The 16,624-nt window shown below is 41.1% G+C and overlaps 1 protein-coding gene across 2 annotated transcripts; it reads left to right on the top strand.

The window, feature by feature from the left end:
* The first annotated feature begins 1,405 nt into the window (after positions 1-1,405).
* On the top strand, positions 1,406-16,290 carry LOC113014950 (serine/threonine-protein kinase Sgk1). 2 transcript variants are annotated; one of them, XM_026156831.2, is made up of 13 exons: positions 1,406-1,719; positions 10,869-10,944; positions 11,719-11,794; positions 11,888-11,928; positions 12,026-12,083; positions 12,188-12,271; positions 12,361-12,492; positions 12,580-12,692; positions 12,788-12,911; positions 13,021-13,116; positions 13,207-13,362; positions 13,844-13,933; positions 14,321-16,290. In XM_026156831.2, exons 1-13 carry the CDS (start codon positions 1,692-1,694, stop codon positions 14,483-14,485), a joined length of 1,239 nt encoding a protein of 412 aa, XP_026012616.1. In that variant the 5' UTR covers positions 1,406-1,691; the 3' UTR covers positions 14,486-16,290. The 2 variants fall into 2 exon arrangements, with proteins under 2 accessions (XP_026012616.1, XP_026012615.1); XM_026156830.2 differs by lacking the exon at positions 1,406-1,719 and adding an exon at positions 10,094-10,335.
* The last annotated feature ends 334 nt before the right edge of the window (positions 16,291-16,624 follow it).

The following is a 16,624-nucleotide window of genomic DNA, read 5'->3' as shown; positions in this document are numbered from 1 at the left end:
CTGAAAAATACTTTTTTTTTTTAAGTAAAACGAAAACAGTGGTCAGAAAATGAGAAGAGACAACACAATGTCGGTTGATGTTCTTAATGAGAATCAAATGATATGCCGTGACCTTTACAGTCGCCCATTTGTTTGTTGGCACCTTTGCAGGATTTTCCCAAAGCATCTCAGACAAGATTCAAACAAATCAGTGTGTTTTGGGAATTATACCATTTCATCCATCTAGGAGAGTTTAGGAGACACACAGTGCAAGTTTTTTACTTTATTTTTTCACCCACGTGTATTCCCATATGGAAAAGAAATAGTAAAAACATATATCATTTACTCATGAACGTGGCCACTTTCTCATTACTTTCATATTTTTTTTTAGTAAGTATACAAAACATACAAGTTTCATTATATCATTTTTCAAGGGATCTTATATGTGTTTTCACTCTTGTATGCTTTTCATACAAGTTTCATACAAGACAGATAAAAACTTTTTAAGATTTATATATATCTTTTCCATATGGGTTTACTTCTGTCTTGTACTTTGCATTTTGCATTTTGATACTGCAGGTCGAACTGAAACATAATCTAATCTTAGCAGGACTCGTTTGAATACATAGAATTGGATCCAGGCACATAAAGACACTAATAAAACCACACTTCTTCATTTTCTTACTCTTCCATTACCTTCTTTAGCTCACCAGAATGTGATCACCTTAAGCTAAAACCAACTTTAGTTTGTTAGTACTCATATTTCTATCATGATGTTTGTTTGTTTTTTAAAATTAGCAGCAGTTACGCTCACTGAACTGCAACGCTTTCTTAAATGATCCAAAGTAAGAGATTTGTTGAGTGTAAATTTATTACAGTATGACTGCAGCTCACTCCTCCCAAAGCAAATCATAATTCACCGCAGCACTTTACTGACAGAGAAACAGTGTTACTCATCAGTGATGCTGTTGTTGCTGCTGTATCTCAACCCCCACATGCTTCACTCCTCACCACACAGCACTCATTGTTTGTGATGATAACCTAGAGCTCAAGGCTAACAAAACAATCATGGCTGTCAGTGTGACTAACCAGGTCTTTTTATCCCCCAAAATCCTGAGAGGCAGTAAGTGACAGAGGCAGAGGAGGCTGATGGGGAGTGAATACATCACTCCTGCAGTGGTGGCCAATTAAAAGCAAGTTTAAACCCCTCTCTGTCCTCGCTCTGTATTCCTCAGGTGGTTCCCATGTCATGGAGACTGGTTTCCCCTCCGGCGGGACTCCCGTCCTCACGGGAGCTGTAACCAGACACCTGCCTTTGTGTTGTTCGATGCTCTTCAGGTAGATAAAAGAACAGCCAAGGGTGGAGGAGGTGAGGTTAGAGTTGGGGATGCGTGTAGAGGGAGAGGAAAGGAAGGTGCGTCACAGATCTTTGGTTACAGCTGTTTGCAGGCTGTGCGATAAGAGGAAGAAACAGCACAAGAGGCAGAGAGAAGAGGGAAGTGCAGCGCTGAAAGTTATTTGTCTGTGAATCAATGACTTTTGTGAGCACAGCTGCAGTGGGAGCCGTTGATAAGTAGACAGATACGGAGAGGGAGGAATATTTACAGGAGCACTGCATCTCTCTCAATCACCTGGGCGCTCTGCAGCAGACAGACAGCCATTCATCAGAGACTCTCTCCTGATATCACATCTAATCAAACACTTAGGAGGACATGAAGACCGGCAAGAAATCCTTCATAGGTAGGTGCTCCTTTAATTCACTGTCTCAGAGTATCTGGGGAAAAATGTGCAGTCTCTCAGCAGCACAGCAGAGAGAGGGGGGGGATGCACCATGAGACAAGCAACTTTTACAGCTCAGTCATCTAAATACTATCCTCCCTGCTTTTTCAATCACCGTTCTATCTTTTTTGACTCCTTATTAAGTCGTCGTATCTCTGCTCCTTTATCATTCCCTCGGAGTGCTTTGACGTCACGGTCTCTAGTTACATAAGATATTAGATGAACAATTCAAAGACACTGTATAGCACTCTTCTGTATAACTTCGCACATTATCTGGTTTATTTTCACGATGCCCACATCAGAGTCTCTCACCTTCTCTCTGCAACAGCCGTACATCTCATCTCATTTGTCACCTGAGAGGATAAAAGCTGCTGCTGGGCCTTGGTTTTGTAACTCGGACCAAGGATCAGATGATTCAGGTGTTTTGTGATAGCCTGAAAAACAGTTTGGGGCCCACACAGTTATTAAACCTTAAAGGGATAAGAAAATAGACCCTTTTTTTCCCCTAAGAGTTGGATGTAATGTAAGAAGCTGCAAGCGGCAGATGGTTAGTTTAGTTTGGCATAAAGACTAGAAAAAGAGGAGACAGAAGGCCTCTGGCAAAAGGTAATAAAATCTGCCTGTAAGCGCCTCTAAAGCTCCCTCAATAACACACTACATTTCTCTGTTTAATCAACGCAAAAGCAAACTATAAAAATGTAAGTTATGATCTCACATCATACAGAAAACCTCAACTTGTTGTTTATCTGCAACAACATGAAGACAAGAGACATGAAATTTATGACTATGACATCACTATCATAAAAAAATACACAGTCCAGGAAATCCCCCTTTGGTTTGTGTTCAAGCTAAACAAATGAGATGTATTGTGTTAACAGGTGTGCTTCAAAGCTGCTGTTAGGCACCATTTGTTACATCTGGAAAGAACCTAGCAGGACAGAATATTCAATACAGATATTTTCTCAAAGCTTCCATTGTTATAAAACCTGGATGTTCCAGATGTGACCAAAAATGGTCCCTATAAGAGATTGAAACTCTCTCAGAGCTGAGAATCAGACTACAACCTTGAGTTTTCAATAAAAGAATCCACAGGGTCCAATCCAGAGGGAGAAGAAGGTGTAACGGGTCAGGAGTGTGACCAGGAGGATGCTCGTTGTTTTCTTAAACATTCAAACGATCGTCCAGCATAATTTATCTCGTGGGGTCAGACAGTCAGCTTTGAGTTGTAGTGCAGTGTGTCATTGTGTCACGGCACACAGTTTCTTTAGTCGCAGAAACACAACCAGTTACTACTGGGCTCTCTATGACTTTGTCATCGTCTTCAGAAAGGCTTGCTGTTTGGACACAGTGAAGGGGTCACATATTAGAATAATGCTATTCTCACTACTTCAAACGGCATTTTAAAGCAGCGGGGTGCAAACTATTTAATAGTGTTTTGAAAACCATTTTCAAAGCCAGACACTAAATTTTACTTCCCTCGGTGTGCTTTAGATCGGCTCTGTGAGAATTTGCTTGATTTACAGGCATCTTTAGCAGAGTTAGAGCAGGTAATTGGATCAGTCTTTAAGTAGCTGTCACATAATTGAAAACCATCTGGTTTTACCTGCATCCATAAAACTCCCTGAAGCTCTCATCTAATGTCAGTGTAATTTAATTTCCAACTTTCAGCTAAGATCAGTCGTCTAAAGACTTAGACGGTCCTGCTCTTATCTCTTTAATGACAGCACTGTGTTCCCTAAACTCATCCAACCTGCTTTGTCGTTGCCTGATGGTTAATCTGAAAATCTTTTTAACATACGGAACAACTCTGTTTGGTATTTTGGTAAAAAAAATAAGTATTGTACAGCCTGCCACTAATTTTTACTTCCCTCTTTGTGGTTTCGATCATCTCAGTGAGAATTTGTTTGATATAAAGGCATCTTTAGGAGGCTTAGAGCAGACTGGATTGATCTTAAAGAAGCTCTTAGGTAACTGAAAATTGTTCTGTTGAATAAATAAAACCAATCAAGCTTTAGTTTGCCTACATGCAAGTTCATCTGGAAAGTCCTTTAATGTCAGCTGCTCAGTAAATTTGTAAAGCAAACATATGCAGTCACACAGACACTGTTTTCAGATTATCCATGTCTTGGCACCATTTCAAATGCCTGACGCTGACCAACGTCACCATCTAAATCACTTCACTCACTTAATTAATTGCTTTGGTTTCATCGAGGATTCGATTGATTTCCACTAGATATCTTCCAAATGAATAACTGACCTCATGAGTAGACTTACAAAGCCATAAACCACTGATCATAAACTGGATCAAATGAATACCACGGCAGTGAGTAAGCTTTATTTGTTTCTGGGGTATCCTAGAGACGTTACCCTTCACTGGCCAAACTGAGCTGAGAGCTTCTTTAGAAACGTGGCTGCTTTTTATATGAAATATGTTTCATATTATTATGATCCAGGGCAAAAACAGAGAAAAGGGAACTGCGTACAGTAACGGAAGTCACCACCAGCCACTGATTCATGATGTTTGGCTCACACAGATGCTGTAGTTAGTGAATGACAGTCTGGTGGTCTGAATGAAAATGGCTCCTGGGTCTTTATTTCTGTCTGCTTCCTTTTTTCTTTCTAAATTGAGTTTCTAACATGTGAGAAAACACATGTTAGAAGAGAGAACATAATGAAAAAAGTCTTTCTGCTATCATTATAGTAATTACAGCAATAACCGCAGTCACATTATGGAAATTAATAGAGGCTTTGCAGCTCCAAATAGGCTGGATCTTCCTACTTGCTTGGCAGCAAATTAAAGTAATGTATTATGGAACAGTTTGTGTGTCTGAGTCATCGCAAAAGAGAGCAAACATTTCTCTTTTTTAACTGATGAAGCAGGCGCATGAGCAGCTGTCTAATCCCCCGTGGAGGGTAGAAAAATAAAAAACACTTCTCATCTACTGCCCGGGAATTCAAACGCGAAACAAAGAGCGAGTAATTCTAACTCCAGATTTATCAGCCAAAATCTGCTCCCACTCGCAGGGGCCCGGGGGCTGCACTGCGACGCAGTCGGGCTCGACCACCACCTCCGGTCTGGCTCTCTGCGGGTCTCTGTGTGAGTAATACTAGGTGCCAGAATGATGCAGATGACACACAAAAGAGGAACTGGAGGAGGAGAGAAGAGATTTTAGCAGAGATCTGTTTTCAACTGAGTGCCAAGGCTGCCATGACTGCGTGGGTGTGAATAACACAAGGCCATGATTGCTCCTCAGAGCTGGTCAGCGATTGTAATTTGGGTTCTCCATCCTCATTAGCCTTCCTGCCAGCGCTATGGGTGGTCACCAAGGACCTGTTTGCCTCTATGACTCATTCATCCACCTTCTGCTGCCTCCTACCCACTACTCTGGTAGTAAGCAGCCAGCCGAGAGTCCAGGTTGAACCTTACTATTATATTTGAAGCACTGAAATATATTTTTAATGATTTTCTGGACTGATTGATGTTTGTTTGCTTGTTTGGCTCGTACAACATTTCAAAAATTCAGAGATATATTCAAAACAGAAAAATGTTTCCAATGTAGAGGCTTAAATGTACTGCAATTTTTATTCAACACAAGTATGTTAACTCAGTGGGTCATAATTATATTTACATTTTATCTTGCATTGACACAATAATAACTTTAAATTTAGCTGTTTAAAAGGCAGAGTCCTTGGAGACTACTGCAAACATGTGGATGGAAAATATCCCATGTTTTGTGATGGTTTAAATTTCTTTAAATGACACGATATTCACAAATATTTACATAGTTTAGAAGCTCTGAGGTCTTGAATTGTCAGTCAGATGTAACTGTAAGAGTGAAACAAGGACTTTCTGAGTTACCCTTTGTTCTATTAGCGTCTCGAACTCCAAGCCTGTCTCGGGTTCACTTCCTTTTTGACTATTTTAACTACTCATCTGTCAGGATACAGAAAACTACACACAGTTTCTCCTTTATCCATGAAACTCCATGAAAGTCTCATCTAATGTCATATTTCCAGCTTTTTAGCTTTGTTCGACTTCAGTTCTTACAGTCCTGCTCTTATTTCTGAAATAACTGGACTAAATGTGTCCCCTGAACTCACCGATACTCACACCTCCTTTGATGTTCTGAGATGTTTAATCTGAATATATATAACTTTACAGAAGCTGTTTGCAAGAGCTTTATTTTGAGACCTCAGCACAAGCTAAAATACTGTGATCTGGATTATTCAACACAATTGGATATGAACTTTAAAGTCTTTTCATGCATTTAAGGAACTCAACAATGACTTCTTAGTTCTAAGGAGGGTTTTTGACTGCAAAATCCATTTTGCAAGAACAATAGCCCGTCCCTGCTGACCGACTATCAACATGGGAAGTCTATAGATGGAGGTGAATAGGTCTCCTTGGCAACACCAAACTTTGTGTCTTGTGTGACCTGTATGATAGCCTCTGCAAGTGCACTGGATGAGAGCGCTTGAGCAATCCGGAGACAAAGGCAACCATTATAAGCCTTCAGCTACAGAAAGCTTGAGTTTTCATTCCTCATGATCTTATTGACTGAAGGCTCTCTTTTAGTCTTCTTGGCTGCAACTAAACTAAAGAGTGATTATGAGCTTTTAGAGGCGGGGCAAAAGTGCAACACTGTTTACAATATGAGAAAAAAACTAAGAAATTACAAAAGAATATTCATCTTTTCATCAGCAAGGACCACAAACTCAAAGACAATTAGACAACATTTTTTGATAGAAGATGGCGGGTGGATGGCCAGCACCAACCTAGGCCTCACCGAGGATCGGTGGTGGCTCATAGGTCAGGCAGGTGCCAATAAGAGAGAGTGACAAAGTGAGAGAGAGGGAGGGTTGGGCTGGGAATGAGAACATACAGATTTGTGGGGCAGGAAGGATTTTGCAGACTTATGACTGGAAAAGGAGCATATGACGTTCTGGTGAATTACCTCCATTATTTGAGGTTTTCTGGAAGTGAAAATCATCAAATTAAATAAAAACTCAATTAACCTTCCAGCCCTGATCTCTGGAAAGTCAGCTGAATGACACAGAGGATCACCACACCAGATACGGGCCTGAATGGTTATATCACTCAAAATAACTTTCTGACATGCAGCACCTTTAAGAAATTACACCTTTTATCTCTTTGCGAAGCACTAAGAATAGAGTTCAAAAAGGTTATGCTCAAAGTCATATTTTATTTAGTTACCTTCGTTCGAGTACCTTTAAATGAGTTTTAGTTACTACTCGGCCTCTACCCTAAAGATCTGGTTTCATTTTGTCTCATGTGAGGCTCAAACTGGGGCAGGTGTTTGATGCAGCGCACAAGCCAATTTGACAAAAGCAGTACCACGCTGAGGCTGGGAAGTTATCGTCGATGCCACCCCGTGAGAGCTGGAAAGCCTTTTAGTGGAACGGCTGGCAGGTGCCTCACACGACTGCTTGTCAGCGAGTGGAAATTTTGCCTGTCTGCTCAGCATCAATCACACGATTGGACAGAGTGATGGAAAGCAGGGCAGCCTGTGTGAAAGTGCTAAATAAAACCTGATTAATCTGTCATGTGACAGAAGGTAACGCTGGTGGAGAGACAGAAAGAAACTCGGTCATACGAATCCTTGCAGAGCGATGATGAAATAATATACTTGAATAATTCACAGAAAGTCTACACGAGGGGAGGGGAACCCCATCATTCCAAGCCAGGGAGAGGTGTTGGTGTCCCGTAATCAGATCCACTGTGTTTCTGTGTGTAAACAGAACCGAAGCTGAGCTGTGTGTGTTTGCTTAGGTAGCCATCCAGGGTTTGATCTGTCATACTGCCAGCTGGCTCTGAGCTACTTTCTATTTGGGCCCCTTCAAATAAAGCACCCCACTTCCCTTTTCTCTTAATACATGAACTGGTCCTGAGGAGTCTCACTTCCTTTAAATGGTGCATGACTGTCACATTGTCAAAAGGGACAAAAACAGAGGAGTTTCCCACTGACACATCTCAGCTGAATGAATCCTAATCTTACCGAAACAGATGTTTATCACAGCTGAGGGGAAGTAAGCGCTTAGTCTTAAAGTGAAGTACAAGTCAGCAGCCTATAAAGTGAACAGTTAATCAAAGGAAAATTTTAAATTCTGATCATAGTTTTAGTCAATTTTCTGTGAATATGCTCAATATTTACTGTTCAAAACTGAAAGCTTGATGGTTTAGGTTGTTATTTTTTTGATAATAAAAAAACCAAGTGGTCCACTTGGACTGCAGGAAATTGAAAAAGGATATTTAATCAGTATTTTCTAATAAATACTAATTTGCAGATTAACCTGTGAGAGCTAACACATCTCAGGGTTATTTCATTTGGTAAGAGAAAGGGATGTTTTTGGTGTTAACAGCAATGATTAGTTCAAAAGCCACGAATTATATTCTGATTGGATCCAAGGTTCATATGCTTGACTACCATCGATGACGACTTACATCTCGTGGTGTTAATCAGTACCAGAGTGTAAACTACTCCTCACGTTGGAAATGTCACTCAAGTAGAAGTAAAGTCATTTTTACACACCAATACAACAGGAGATGGCCTCATGAGACACGTTCGCAGTACTGAAAATACTCAGTGCGGTTTAGTTAGGGGCTTCCTGCACACATTACACCCACTCACATACTGTGAATTCACTGCACAATTACGCTTTTTACTCTCACGTGGGTGGAATCGGACGTCACACAGACTTTGCAGTGGCAGGTTAAAAACAACAACGTTTAATGCCCGCCTCAGCTATGCATTTCCATTCAAAGCCCGGAGCTACAGTGCACATTTGCATTTTTCTGTATGACTTTATCAGTCTCTCACGTTGTTGTGGAGGAATTTTAGCCCACTCTACTTCAGCTCATTGAGGTCTGCAGGCATTCATTTATGCACAGCTCCCACTGCAGCACTTCAGTCAGATTAAGGTCTGGACTTTGAAGGGATCATTGCATCACGTTAAGTCTTTTCTTTTTCACTAATTTTGTTTTGATTTTCCCCAGTTGCATGATCCAATTTCATCCGTGTTTCAATTGACAGACAGATGGCCTCAAGAATACTTTGGTATTCCAAGGAGTTTGTGGTCAACTGGATGACTGGAAGGTTCCCAAGTCCTGTGGCTTTAAAACAAGCCCAAATCATCACCTCTCCACCGCCATACTCCACAGCTTGTATGAGGTGTTTTGTTTTCACCAAATATGGTGCTGTGCATTAGTGCCTTACATCTCCACTTTGATCTTGTCTGACCAAAGGACATTGTTCTGGAAGTCTCATTCAGGTGCAGCTTTGCAAACATAAGCCCTGCTGCCACTGAATACATGCTGTTTTGCATTGCAACATCATTGCTATCACTCAGTGAGAGATTAAATGACACTTTCAATCAGCAGATACCTATTAATGTCAACACTTCCTGGAAAATTTGCATGCACTCACCTTCCTTGCTGGGCCGTGTATACCCATCTGCATTATGGCACGGTTATGTAATTATATAACAGGGTTAGTGGACCACATCTGTGACAGCTGGACCCATCACTGCTTAAGCTCAGATGATCATGATGTCAAATGTTATTTCTCTGAATTTATATAATTATCGTGCAAAGTCACCTTCATAACTCCAACCTTGTGTGTGTGCCGTGAGCAAGGTCGTGGCTACACTTTTTACTTGGAGTGAATTACTTAGAACGAGAGAAGCAGGGAGATTTCTGGAAACTTCTTTGCTTTAAATAGAAGACTGTCTGCAGCCATGCAGTATTTTTCTTTCTTTTTTCCCCTGTGCACTTTATGGCTTCATCACCTTTTTGTTGGTTATTGGGATCACGCACTGCAGCTGTTGCAGGCTGAGGGTGAAATGCAGCAGTCGTGACATACATTTCTGCATACCCTCAGAAGATGAAAGCGTTGCAGCAGGGGGAAAACGGGAGCTGCTGCCACATGATTTCACAAGACCATTCCTGGGATTGCACTTCTTCCTCTCCTTCTCCTTCTCCATAATAACTGGCGATAATCCCTTTTGTGCCTGTGGTGCTAACAGCCAGTTTGGAGATTTTCCATTGAGAGAAAATAAGGAGGGGGGGTTGGAGGAGGAGGTGCTGGTGGTGGGAGTGTGGTAGGGGGTGCTTTCACCCACCTCCTCCTCTTCCTCCTCCTCCTATGCGGTGGGCTCTCTCGTCATTCCCCCCACCTCGCCTCCTGCAGGCAGAACATGGCTGCAGCGGAATCCCGTGACGTCACGAGACTGTTGCCGTGGAGACGACGGTGACGAAAACGGGGCGTCACCTCCTGATACCACGTGGTCCCCCTATAAGCTACATTGGCTGGCTCTAGCAGCGGCAGTTCAGAGCGGAGCGCGGACGATTGGAGTTCAGTCTGCGCGTTTGATGCCACATAAAAAACCAACGGTAGCTAACGGTTAGAGGACCAGGACCACAGAGGAAATATCACTGCATCTTTTTGCTTCATATTTTTAAACTTTTGGATATTTATTTATCGCTGAACATGGCCGTGACTGAAGCTGGATGTGATCTAACTTACTGCAAAATGAGGGGAATTGTAGCTGTTCTCACTGGTGAGCCTAAAAAATGACACTTGTTTTTACAACGCTACCCAAATATCCATCACTAAATCAAGCTGTAAATTACAACAAATTACGCCTGTCTTTTAAATTATTTTTAGTAATAAAAATCAGATGTAAATTAATTAATTGAAAAGATTGTTTTTTATTTATTTTGTTCTGCATTTAAATGGTGGAAAATTCAAACCTGGACATAAGCGAAAGCGGTATGGAAATCTGAATAAATATGTCAAATCGGGTTATTTGTGTTGTAATAAGGATTTGTGATGGAAAATGCTTTGTTGGCCGCCACTGTTGGTATCTGAATGAATGACCCAAGTGGTTGCATAACCTATAAGCCCGCAACATAAGAGGTCTATACACACTGCACGCAAGCCTACACTGGAAATGCGATATTTAAAACTCACAAATTGCGGATTAGGACTCAAACACAGATTTTTTTTTTCTCTCTAATGAGAGAGAATTGTTTGGATCACGATTCACGATTGGATCATACTAACATAAAGGGGTTCCCTCTTTTTCTGCAGCTTTCATCAAGGAGAGAAAAATGGGTCTGAATGACTTCATCCAGAAGCTGGTGTCTACTCCACATATCTGCCAACAGTGAGTATTCACATTTTAAAATAAAATAAACAAATAGAGATGGTTGGAAGTGTAAGCTTTTGGTTTTGAAAATTGACCTTTAAGTGAGGGCACAAAGAACATCTCTCTTGGCTCCAGTTACTTCCTGGATTTCAGCTTCTAGTGTTTATTTCTAACTGCTATCCCATTCATGATTAGTGCGCACAGGTCCCGACCAATCCAATCAGCCACCTGGGTTTAGCAGGACATTCTGTTAAAAGCATAATCTGGGTCCAAGAAGCCAAGTTAAGAATAGTTCTTTCATGACAGGCTTGCTAACAATCTCACCACTGCATAATCACCTCTCAAGCAAATCCCCTGTGTTCCCTTGACAAGGATAAACCTGTAATTCAATTATTACATGATACATGGCTTGGCCCGTGACACAGGTCAGAGTGGGGTGGGGTGGGAAAAAGACAAAAAAAAACCCAGGTGTTGCATCTGACCTCTCCAGATGCTCCAGGAGGGCATCTGAGCTGGACCCCTGAGTCCTGCAGAGCAGGCTGAACCCTGTCTTTGCGGATCAGCAGCTTAAGGTTTTCTCAGACAGGTTGAGCTTTGACAAGCCTTGGTGAACTTGACCTGTCTGGAAGTTTCAGACAGTCATTGGAGTCGCACCCACGCAGAGGACATCCATTCAGCTTCTCAGTTTCAGAAACCTCTTAAGAAATCTCAAATCCAATCATCTGTGCTGAATAAAAACCAGGTGAAGTCAGAATCCTCCGTATGAATGAGTCTTTGTCTCTCTGTTTTCAGTGTCGAAGTTAACAACTTCCTGAAGATTGATGAGAATCAGAATGAGGAGGTTGAAAATGAACTTCCTGATAGTGATGTAAGCAGAAACTATTTACTTTCATCACAGTCTGACTCATTTTATCTGTAAAATGTGGCACTGTTGTGATCTTCCCCGTGTTGTATCTTTCAGATGTGCCTAAATTCTCAAAGTTCACTGGCTGAGGACACTCAGTAAGTATACTTCAAAGAAATCTCTATGCCACAATTTTGACAAACATAAATGAGAACAAATTATAAATGAAATTTTCTATCTTTTTCTCTTCTTTAGGATCAAACCCTGTGATTTTGACTACCTTAGAATCATTGGAAAAGGCAGCTTTGGAAAGGTGAGTCTGTCCTTGCGTGCAGCCTTTTATGTAACTGCTCTCCTCCACACATATAGGTCATCTCTGCGACTACATTACTAATGCAAATGTTTGATGGCAAACAGGTTTTACTGGCTCGGCACAAGGAGACCACCAAGTACTACGCTGTCAAAGTGTTACAGAAGAAAATCATCCTGAAGAAGAAAGAGGTAGGACCCCTCCTCTATCTATTTTCTCTCGGCTGGTAATGTGAAATGCAATGAAAACGGCATGTTATAATCCATCTTCTCTCCTCCAGCAAAAGCATATCATGGCTGAGCGCAGTGTGCTGATGAAGAACATCAAGCATCCCTTCCTGGTGGGGCTGCACTACTCCTTCCAGACTACTGACAAGCTGTACTTTGTGCTGGACTACGTCAACGGTGGAGAGGTAAGCCACAGTACGGCAGAATGAGGACAGAATATATAACCTTGTTTGAAACAGATGCTGACAGATGTTTGCTTTTTTCTACTCCAGCTGTTCTACCATCTCCAGAGAGAGAGAATCTTCCTGGAGCCCAGAGCCAGGTTCTACGCTGCTGAAATTGCAAGTGCACTTGGCTACCTCCACTCTCTGCACATAGTGTACAGGTAAAGAGTGATGCCACAGCTCCCCCTAGTGGACATCTGTAAACCTGTGCCCTGATGCATTTAGAGTAAACATTTCTTTGTCTTGTTTTTGACAGGGACCTGAAGCCAGAGAACATCCTGCTAGACTCACAGGGACACATTGTCCTAACAGACTTTGGCCTCTGCAAAGAAGGCCTTGAGCCCAACGGTACCACGACAACCTTCTGTGGGACGCCTGAGGTAAAAGATACATCTTTAGACATTTGTTCATCATTAGTATGACCTCAGTACGACTTCTGAGGAATAATGTTGGACTTGCATTGAACTTTTCTCTGTTTTTTTTTCTCAGTATTTGGCTCCTGAGGTTCTCCAGAAGCAGGCGTATGACCGCACTGTCGACTGGTGGTGCCTGGGATCGGTGCTCTATGAAATGCTCTATGGACTTGTAAGTGGAAACCGGTGACTTTATGCCTTTTTAGATCTCCTGATTGTTTATACAAGATTAACACAACTCCTTTCTTTTTTTTTGAAACAGCCTCCATTCTACAGTCGCAACACGGCTGAGATGTACAGTAACATCCTGCACAAGGCTCCGGTGCTCAAGCCCAACGTGTCGAATGCAGGCAGGGACCTGCTCGAGGGGCTTTTGCAGAAGGACCGCACCAAGAGGCTGGGAGGAAAGGATGACTTTGTAAGTGCACACATCACATAGAGCCCTGATTCTCAGACTGTGGGTTGCAGTCCCCTAGTGGCCTTTGCAAGTACTGCAACTGGGCTGCAAGAAGTCACCTGCTGTAAATTAAAAACATTAATCTTCAACAGTATAATTTAGTATAAAGTTGCAGTTAAGGGTTTGCATTTTTGAAAGAAATAGAACAAGTCAAAAAAAGGGTTGGAATTGATATAATTACACAATCATTCCTCATTTTCTGACCCACTTTTGAACCCGAACTCGTCCAAAATCAAGCACAAAACAAGGAAATACTTGATCTTAGGCTTGCGTGATGATCGAAGCTGTTATTAAAGTTTTGGGTGGTCCAAAAAGGATTTTCACATATTGAAATGTGCCACAGACCTCTCAAGTCTGGGAATGGCTAACATACAGGACTGTAACAGATTGTGACACTTGTTTTCCATCACTGTGCTCATCCAGTTTCTCTTTTTTCCTTCAGCTTGAACTGAAGTACCATTCGTTCTTCTCTCCAATCAACTGGGAGGACCTGATGGCCAAGAAGATCACACCTCCATTTGTTCCATCAGTGGTATGTATTACTCATAATTTAATCAGAATGATGTGTTGTCCCAGAACAAGGCTATCACAGTATCACTTTCATGTTTCACTTCACGATTATAGCGAACTACATTAATGCAATATTAATTAGAAGTGCATGAGCGGCTTTAACCATAACTGTACAAAAGCATTAAAAAGAACAGTTACACAATATTTACAATATTACTGCGTCTGCTTTATTGACATCTGCTGGAAATCCAAAGCCTTTTTGTTAATGGAATAGTCAGAAATAGAAGGAAAGTCATACATCTAGTGAATGTGGACATTGTGCTTATGCTATGAAACACCCTGATATCAGTGGCAAATTCATTATTATACATGCAATTTTTCTAACGTCTTCCCCATCTTTGTGTTACAGTCTGGTCCCACGGACCTGCGACACTTTGACCCCGAGTTCACCCACCTGCCAGTGTCCTCCTCTCTTTGCACAGACACGCTGACTGTGACCAGCAGCGTCAAAGAAGCAGCCGGAGCCTTTCCTGGCTTCTCTTACGGGCCTCCAGCCGAACACTCCTTCATGTGATCGCCAACATTTCTTCCTGTCTGTCCTGAGAATGAGCAGGAAACAGGACAAAAGCGCCAGACTGTGTTGCTTTGACACATGGACCAAACTGGAGCGGCTTGTCTAGGAGGACGTTATAAGAGGATCTAACTGACAAGAACACTGAGGGATGAGGGTCAGATCTTGAGTTAGCTTGTGCATGACCAGTGTACAGATGGAGGACTCTCATGTTACAACACAGCTGGCCCTACAGACTTCTGCCTGTCTGTAGGGCATCAAACTGCAATACATATGTGCCATGTATGGATGCACGTCATGGCCCTAAAACATCTCTGATGGCTCCGGTGAAGTGACATGAAGAGAAGTGCCTGAAGTTCAAAAGGCAGTTCGGACGACAACAGCAGAGCCAGCTTTATCGGAAAAAGCAAAAACATCGAGGCAGTTTCTTTTGTTTGGACTTTTGACGAGAACGCTAGCCGTTTAAAGGTGATGCCTTCATTTCATTTCTACATATGTCCAAGCTCTGCGTTTTTCTTAATGTTCACACTGTGTTTTGTCTTCATGTGAATGCTCAATTGCACTCGAGGAAACAAGGGTCACGAAAAGTAAAGCTTATTTTGCTTGAAGCATCAGAAACTTTGGATTAGACAGCTGTATATCTCTTATTTAGCTTCATATCTCTGCTCTGAACAAAAAAGAAACGACAGTATCTCGATATTACGCACCTGCTAGTACTTCTTGGACCAAACAGACTCATTAAGACTTTATTTTTGACCCGTTTGTCCTCATGAACTGAACTTTTATTGTACTGTGTAGAAAAAGAAAAGAAGTTACATATATTTTATTAACCACAAACATTCACTGTTTACTAGATTATGAATAATTTCTAAATGTCGATTAGTGTATCAAAATATCCAAGTAGATTTATTTCATCCAAAGCAATATAATTTATTTTTGGGTTTTCACTTCCTTGTCATCTTCATCTAGCGACTACATTAGTTTATATCTGCTGTTTGCAAACTTTACAAAGGACTAAGGAAGAGTTCAACCAGCAATAACAGCCCCACATCAATGATAGCACATGGATACTGTATATCAATCTTATTTTAACTTAAAAGTGATTGCTGTTTTATTGCAAACACTCCAGACAAACTGTAGAGTCTATGATCACAAATGTCTGTGTATTTATGCATCATGTAGAGAAGAACTGTGAATGTCTTGTGCCTGTCCAAGGCGGCCTGATCCGTGTATAATGTATCTACATATCTCTTCCCCCTAAACCTGTTGGTTCCTTTTTCTAGAAAGATATCATTAAAAGAAAAAAGCTTAATGAACTCTGTGAGGAACCCGCTGGGTGGAGTAGGCACTGGCGTTGTTGAGCCTCGGGCCTCCTGCGTAAGATGGTTCTGGAAAGTGCAATAAAATATTGTTAACACTGAAATAATTAAATATTTTATCTCTTTTTATCAAAAGTGTAAGGCAACTTTATGCTCTGATAGTCATTATTAAGAGAGGCTTTTCACCTGAGCACGGATTACTCATGATATCTTTACTCCATTTTTTAAAATCTCCATATTTCAGGTTTCTGCATCCCCAGAAAAGAATTTTAAAGCCTGCTGAAAATAATCATACTAAAAAACAAGGCAGCACACAGCTCTAGATCATTTTCTTCCATATTTGGAAGCGTTAAGTTTCTGTTTTGTATTTTTTATGTATATTTATTTTCATGCCACTGCTACTGTACAAACAAGACTATTTACATGATCAACTGAAAAAACTGAACTGTAATCTGTGTCAGAAATGGCAAATAAAGTCTCTAAATCTAAGTCTCGTCTACTGATAATTTTTTTTGTATTAATGACCTAAATCTAAAAAGTAATTATTAACTGAAGATTGTAAATGATTGCATGCTGCAGGTATCTCTGCTAGAAAGAGAGAGGTTAAAGTTCACAGGAAATCTTCCAGATGTATTTACATTTTATTATAATGACATTATGGAAGCTAAATGAATAATTTTTCTACATACTGATAGCTTTTACTTTAGCTCCTTAATTCGGTTGTGCTGTGAGGATATGAACAGGTATCTCTTCCTTACATTTAAACTATGTCAGCAGGTGTTCTGATGAAGGAAAAATACTCAAGCCCCATTTCCTTCAGTTT

Source organism: Astatotilapia calliptera, chromosome 22, assembly GCF_964374335.1.
Source record: "Astatotilapia calliptera chromosome 22, fAstCal68.1, whole genome shotgun sequence".
Classification (NCBI taxonomy): Eukaryota; Metazoa; Chordata; class Actinopteri; order Cichliformes; family Cichlidae; genus Astatotilapia; species Astatotilapia calliptera.
Note: the sequence above shows the minus strand (reverse complement) of the source record. Positions and strands in the feature narration are given on the sequence as shown.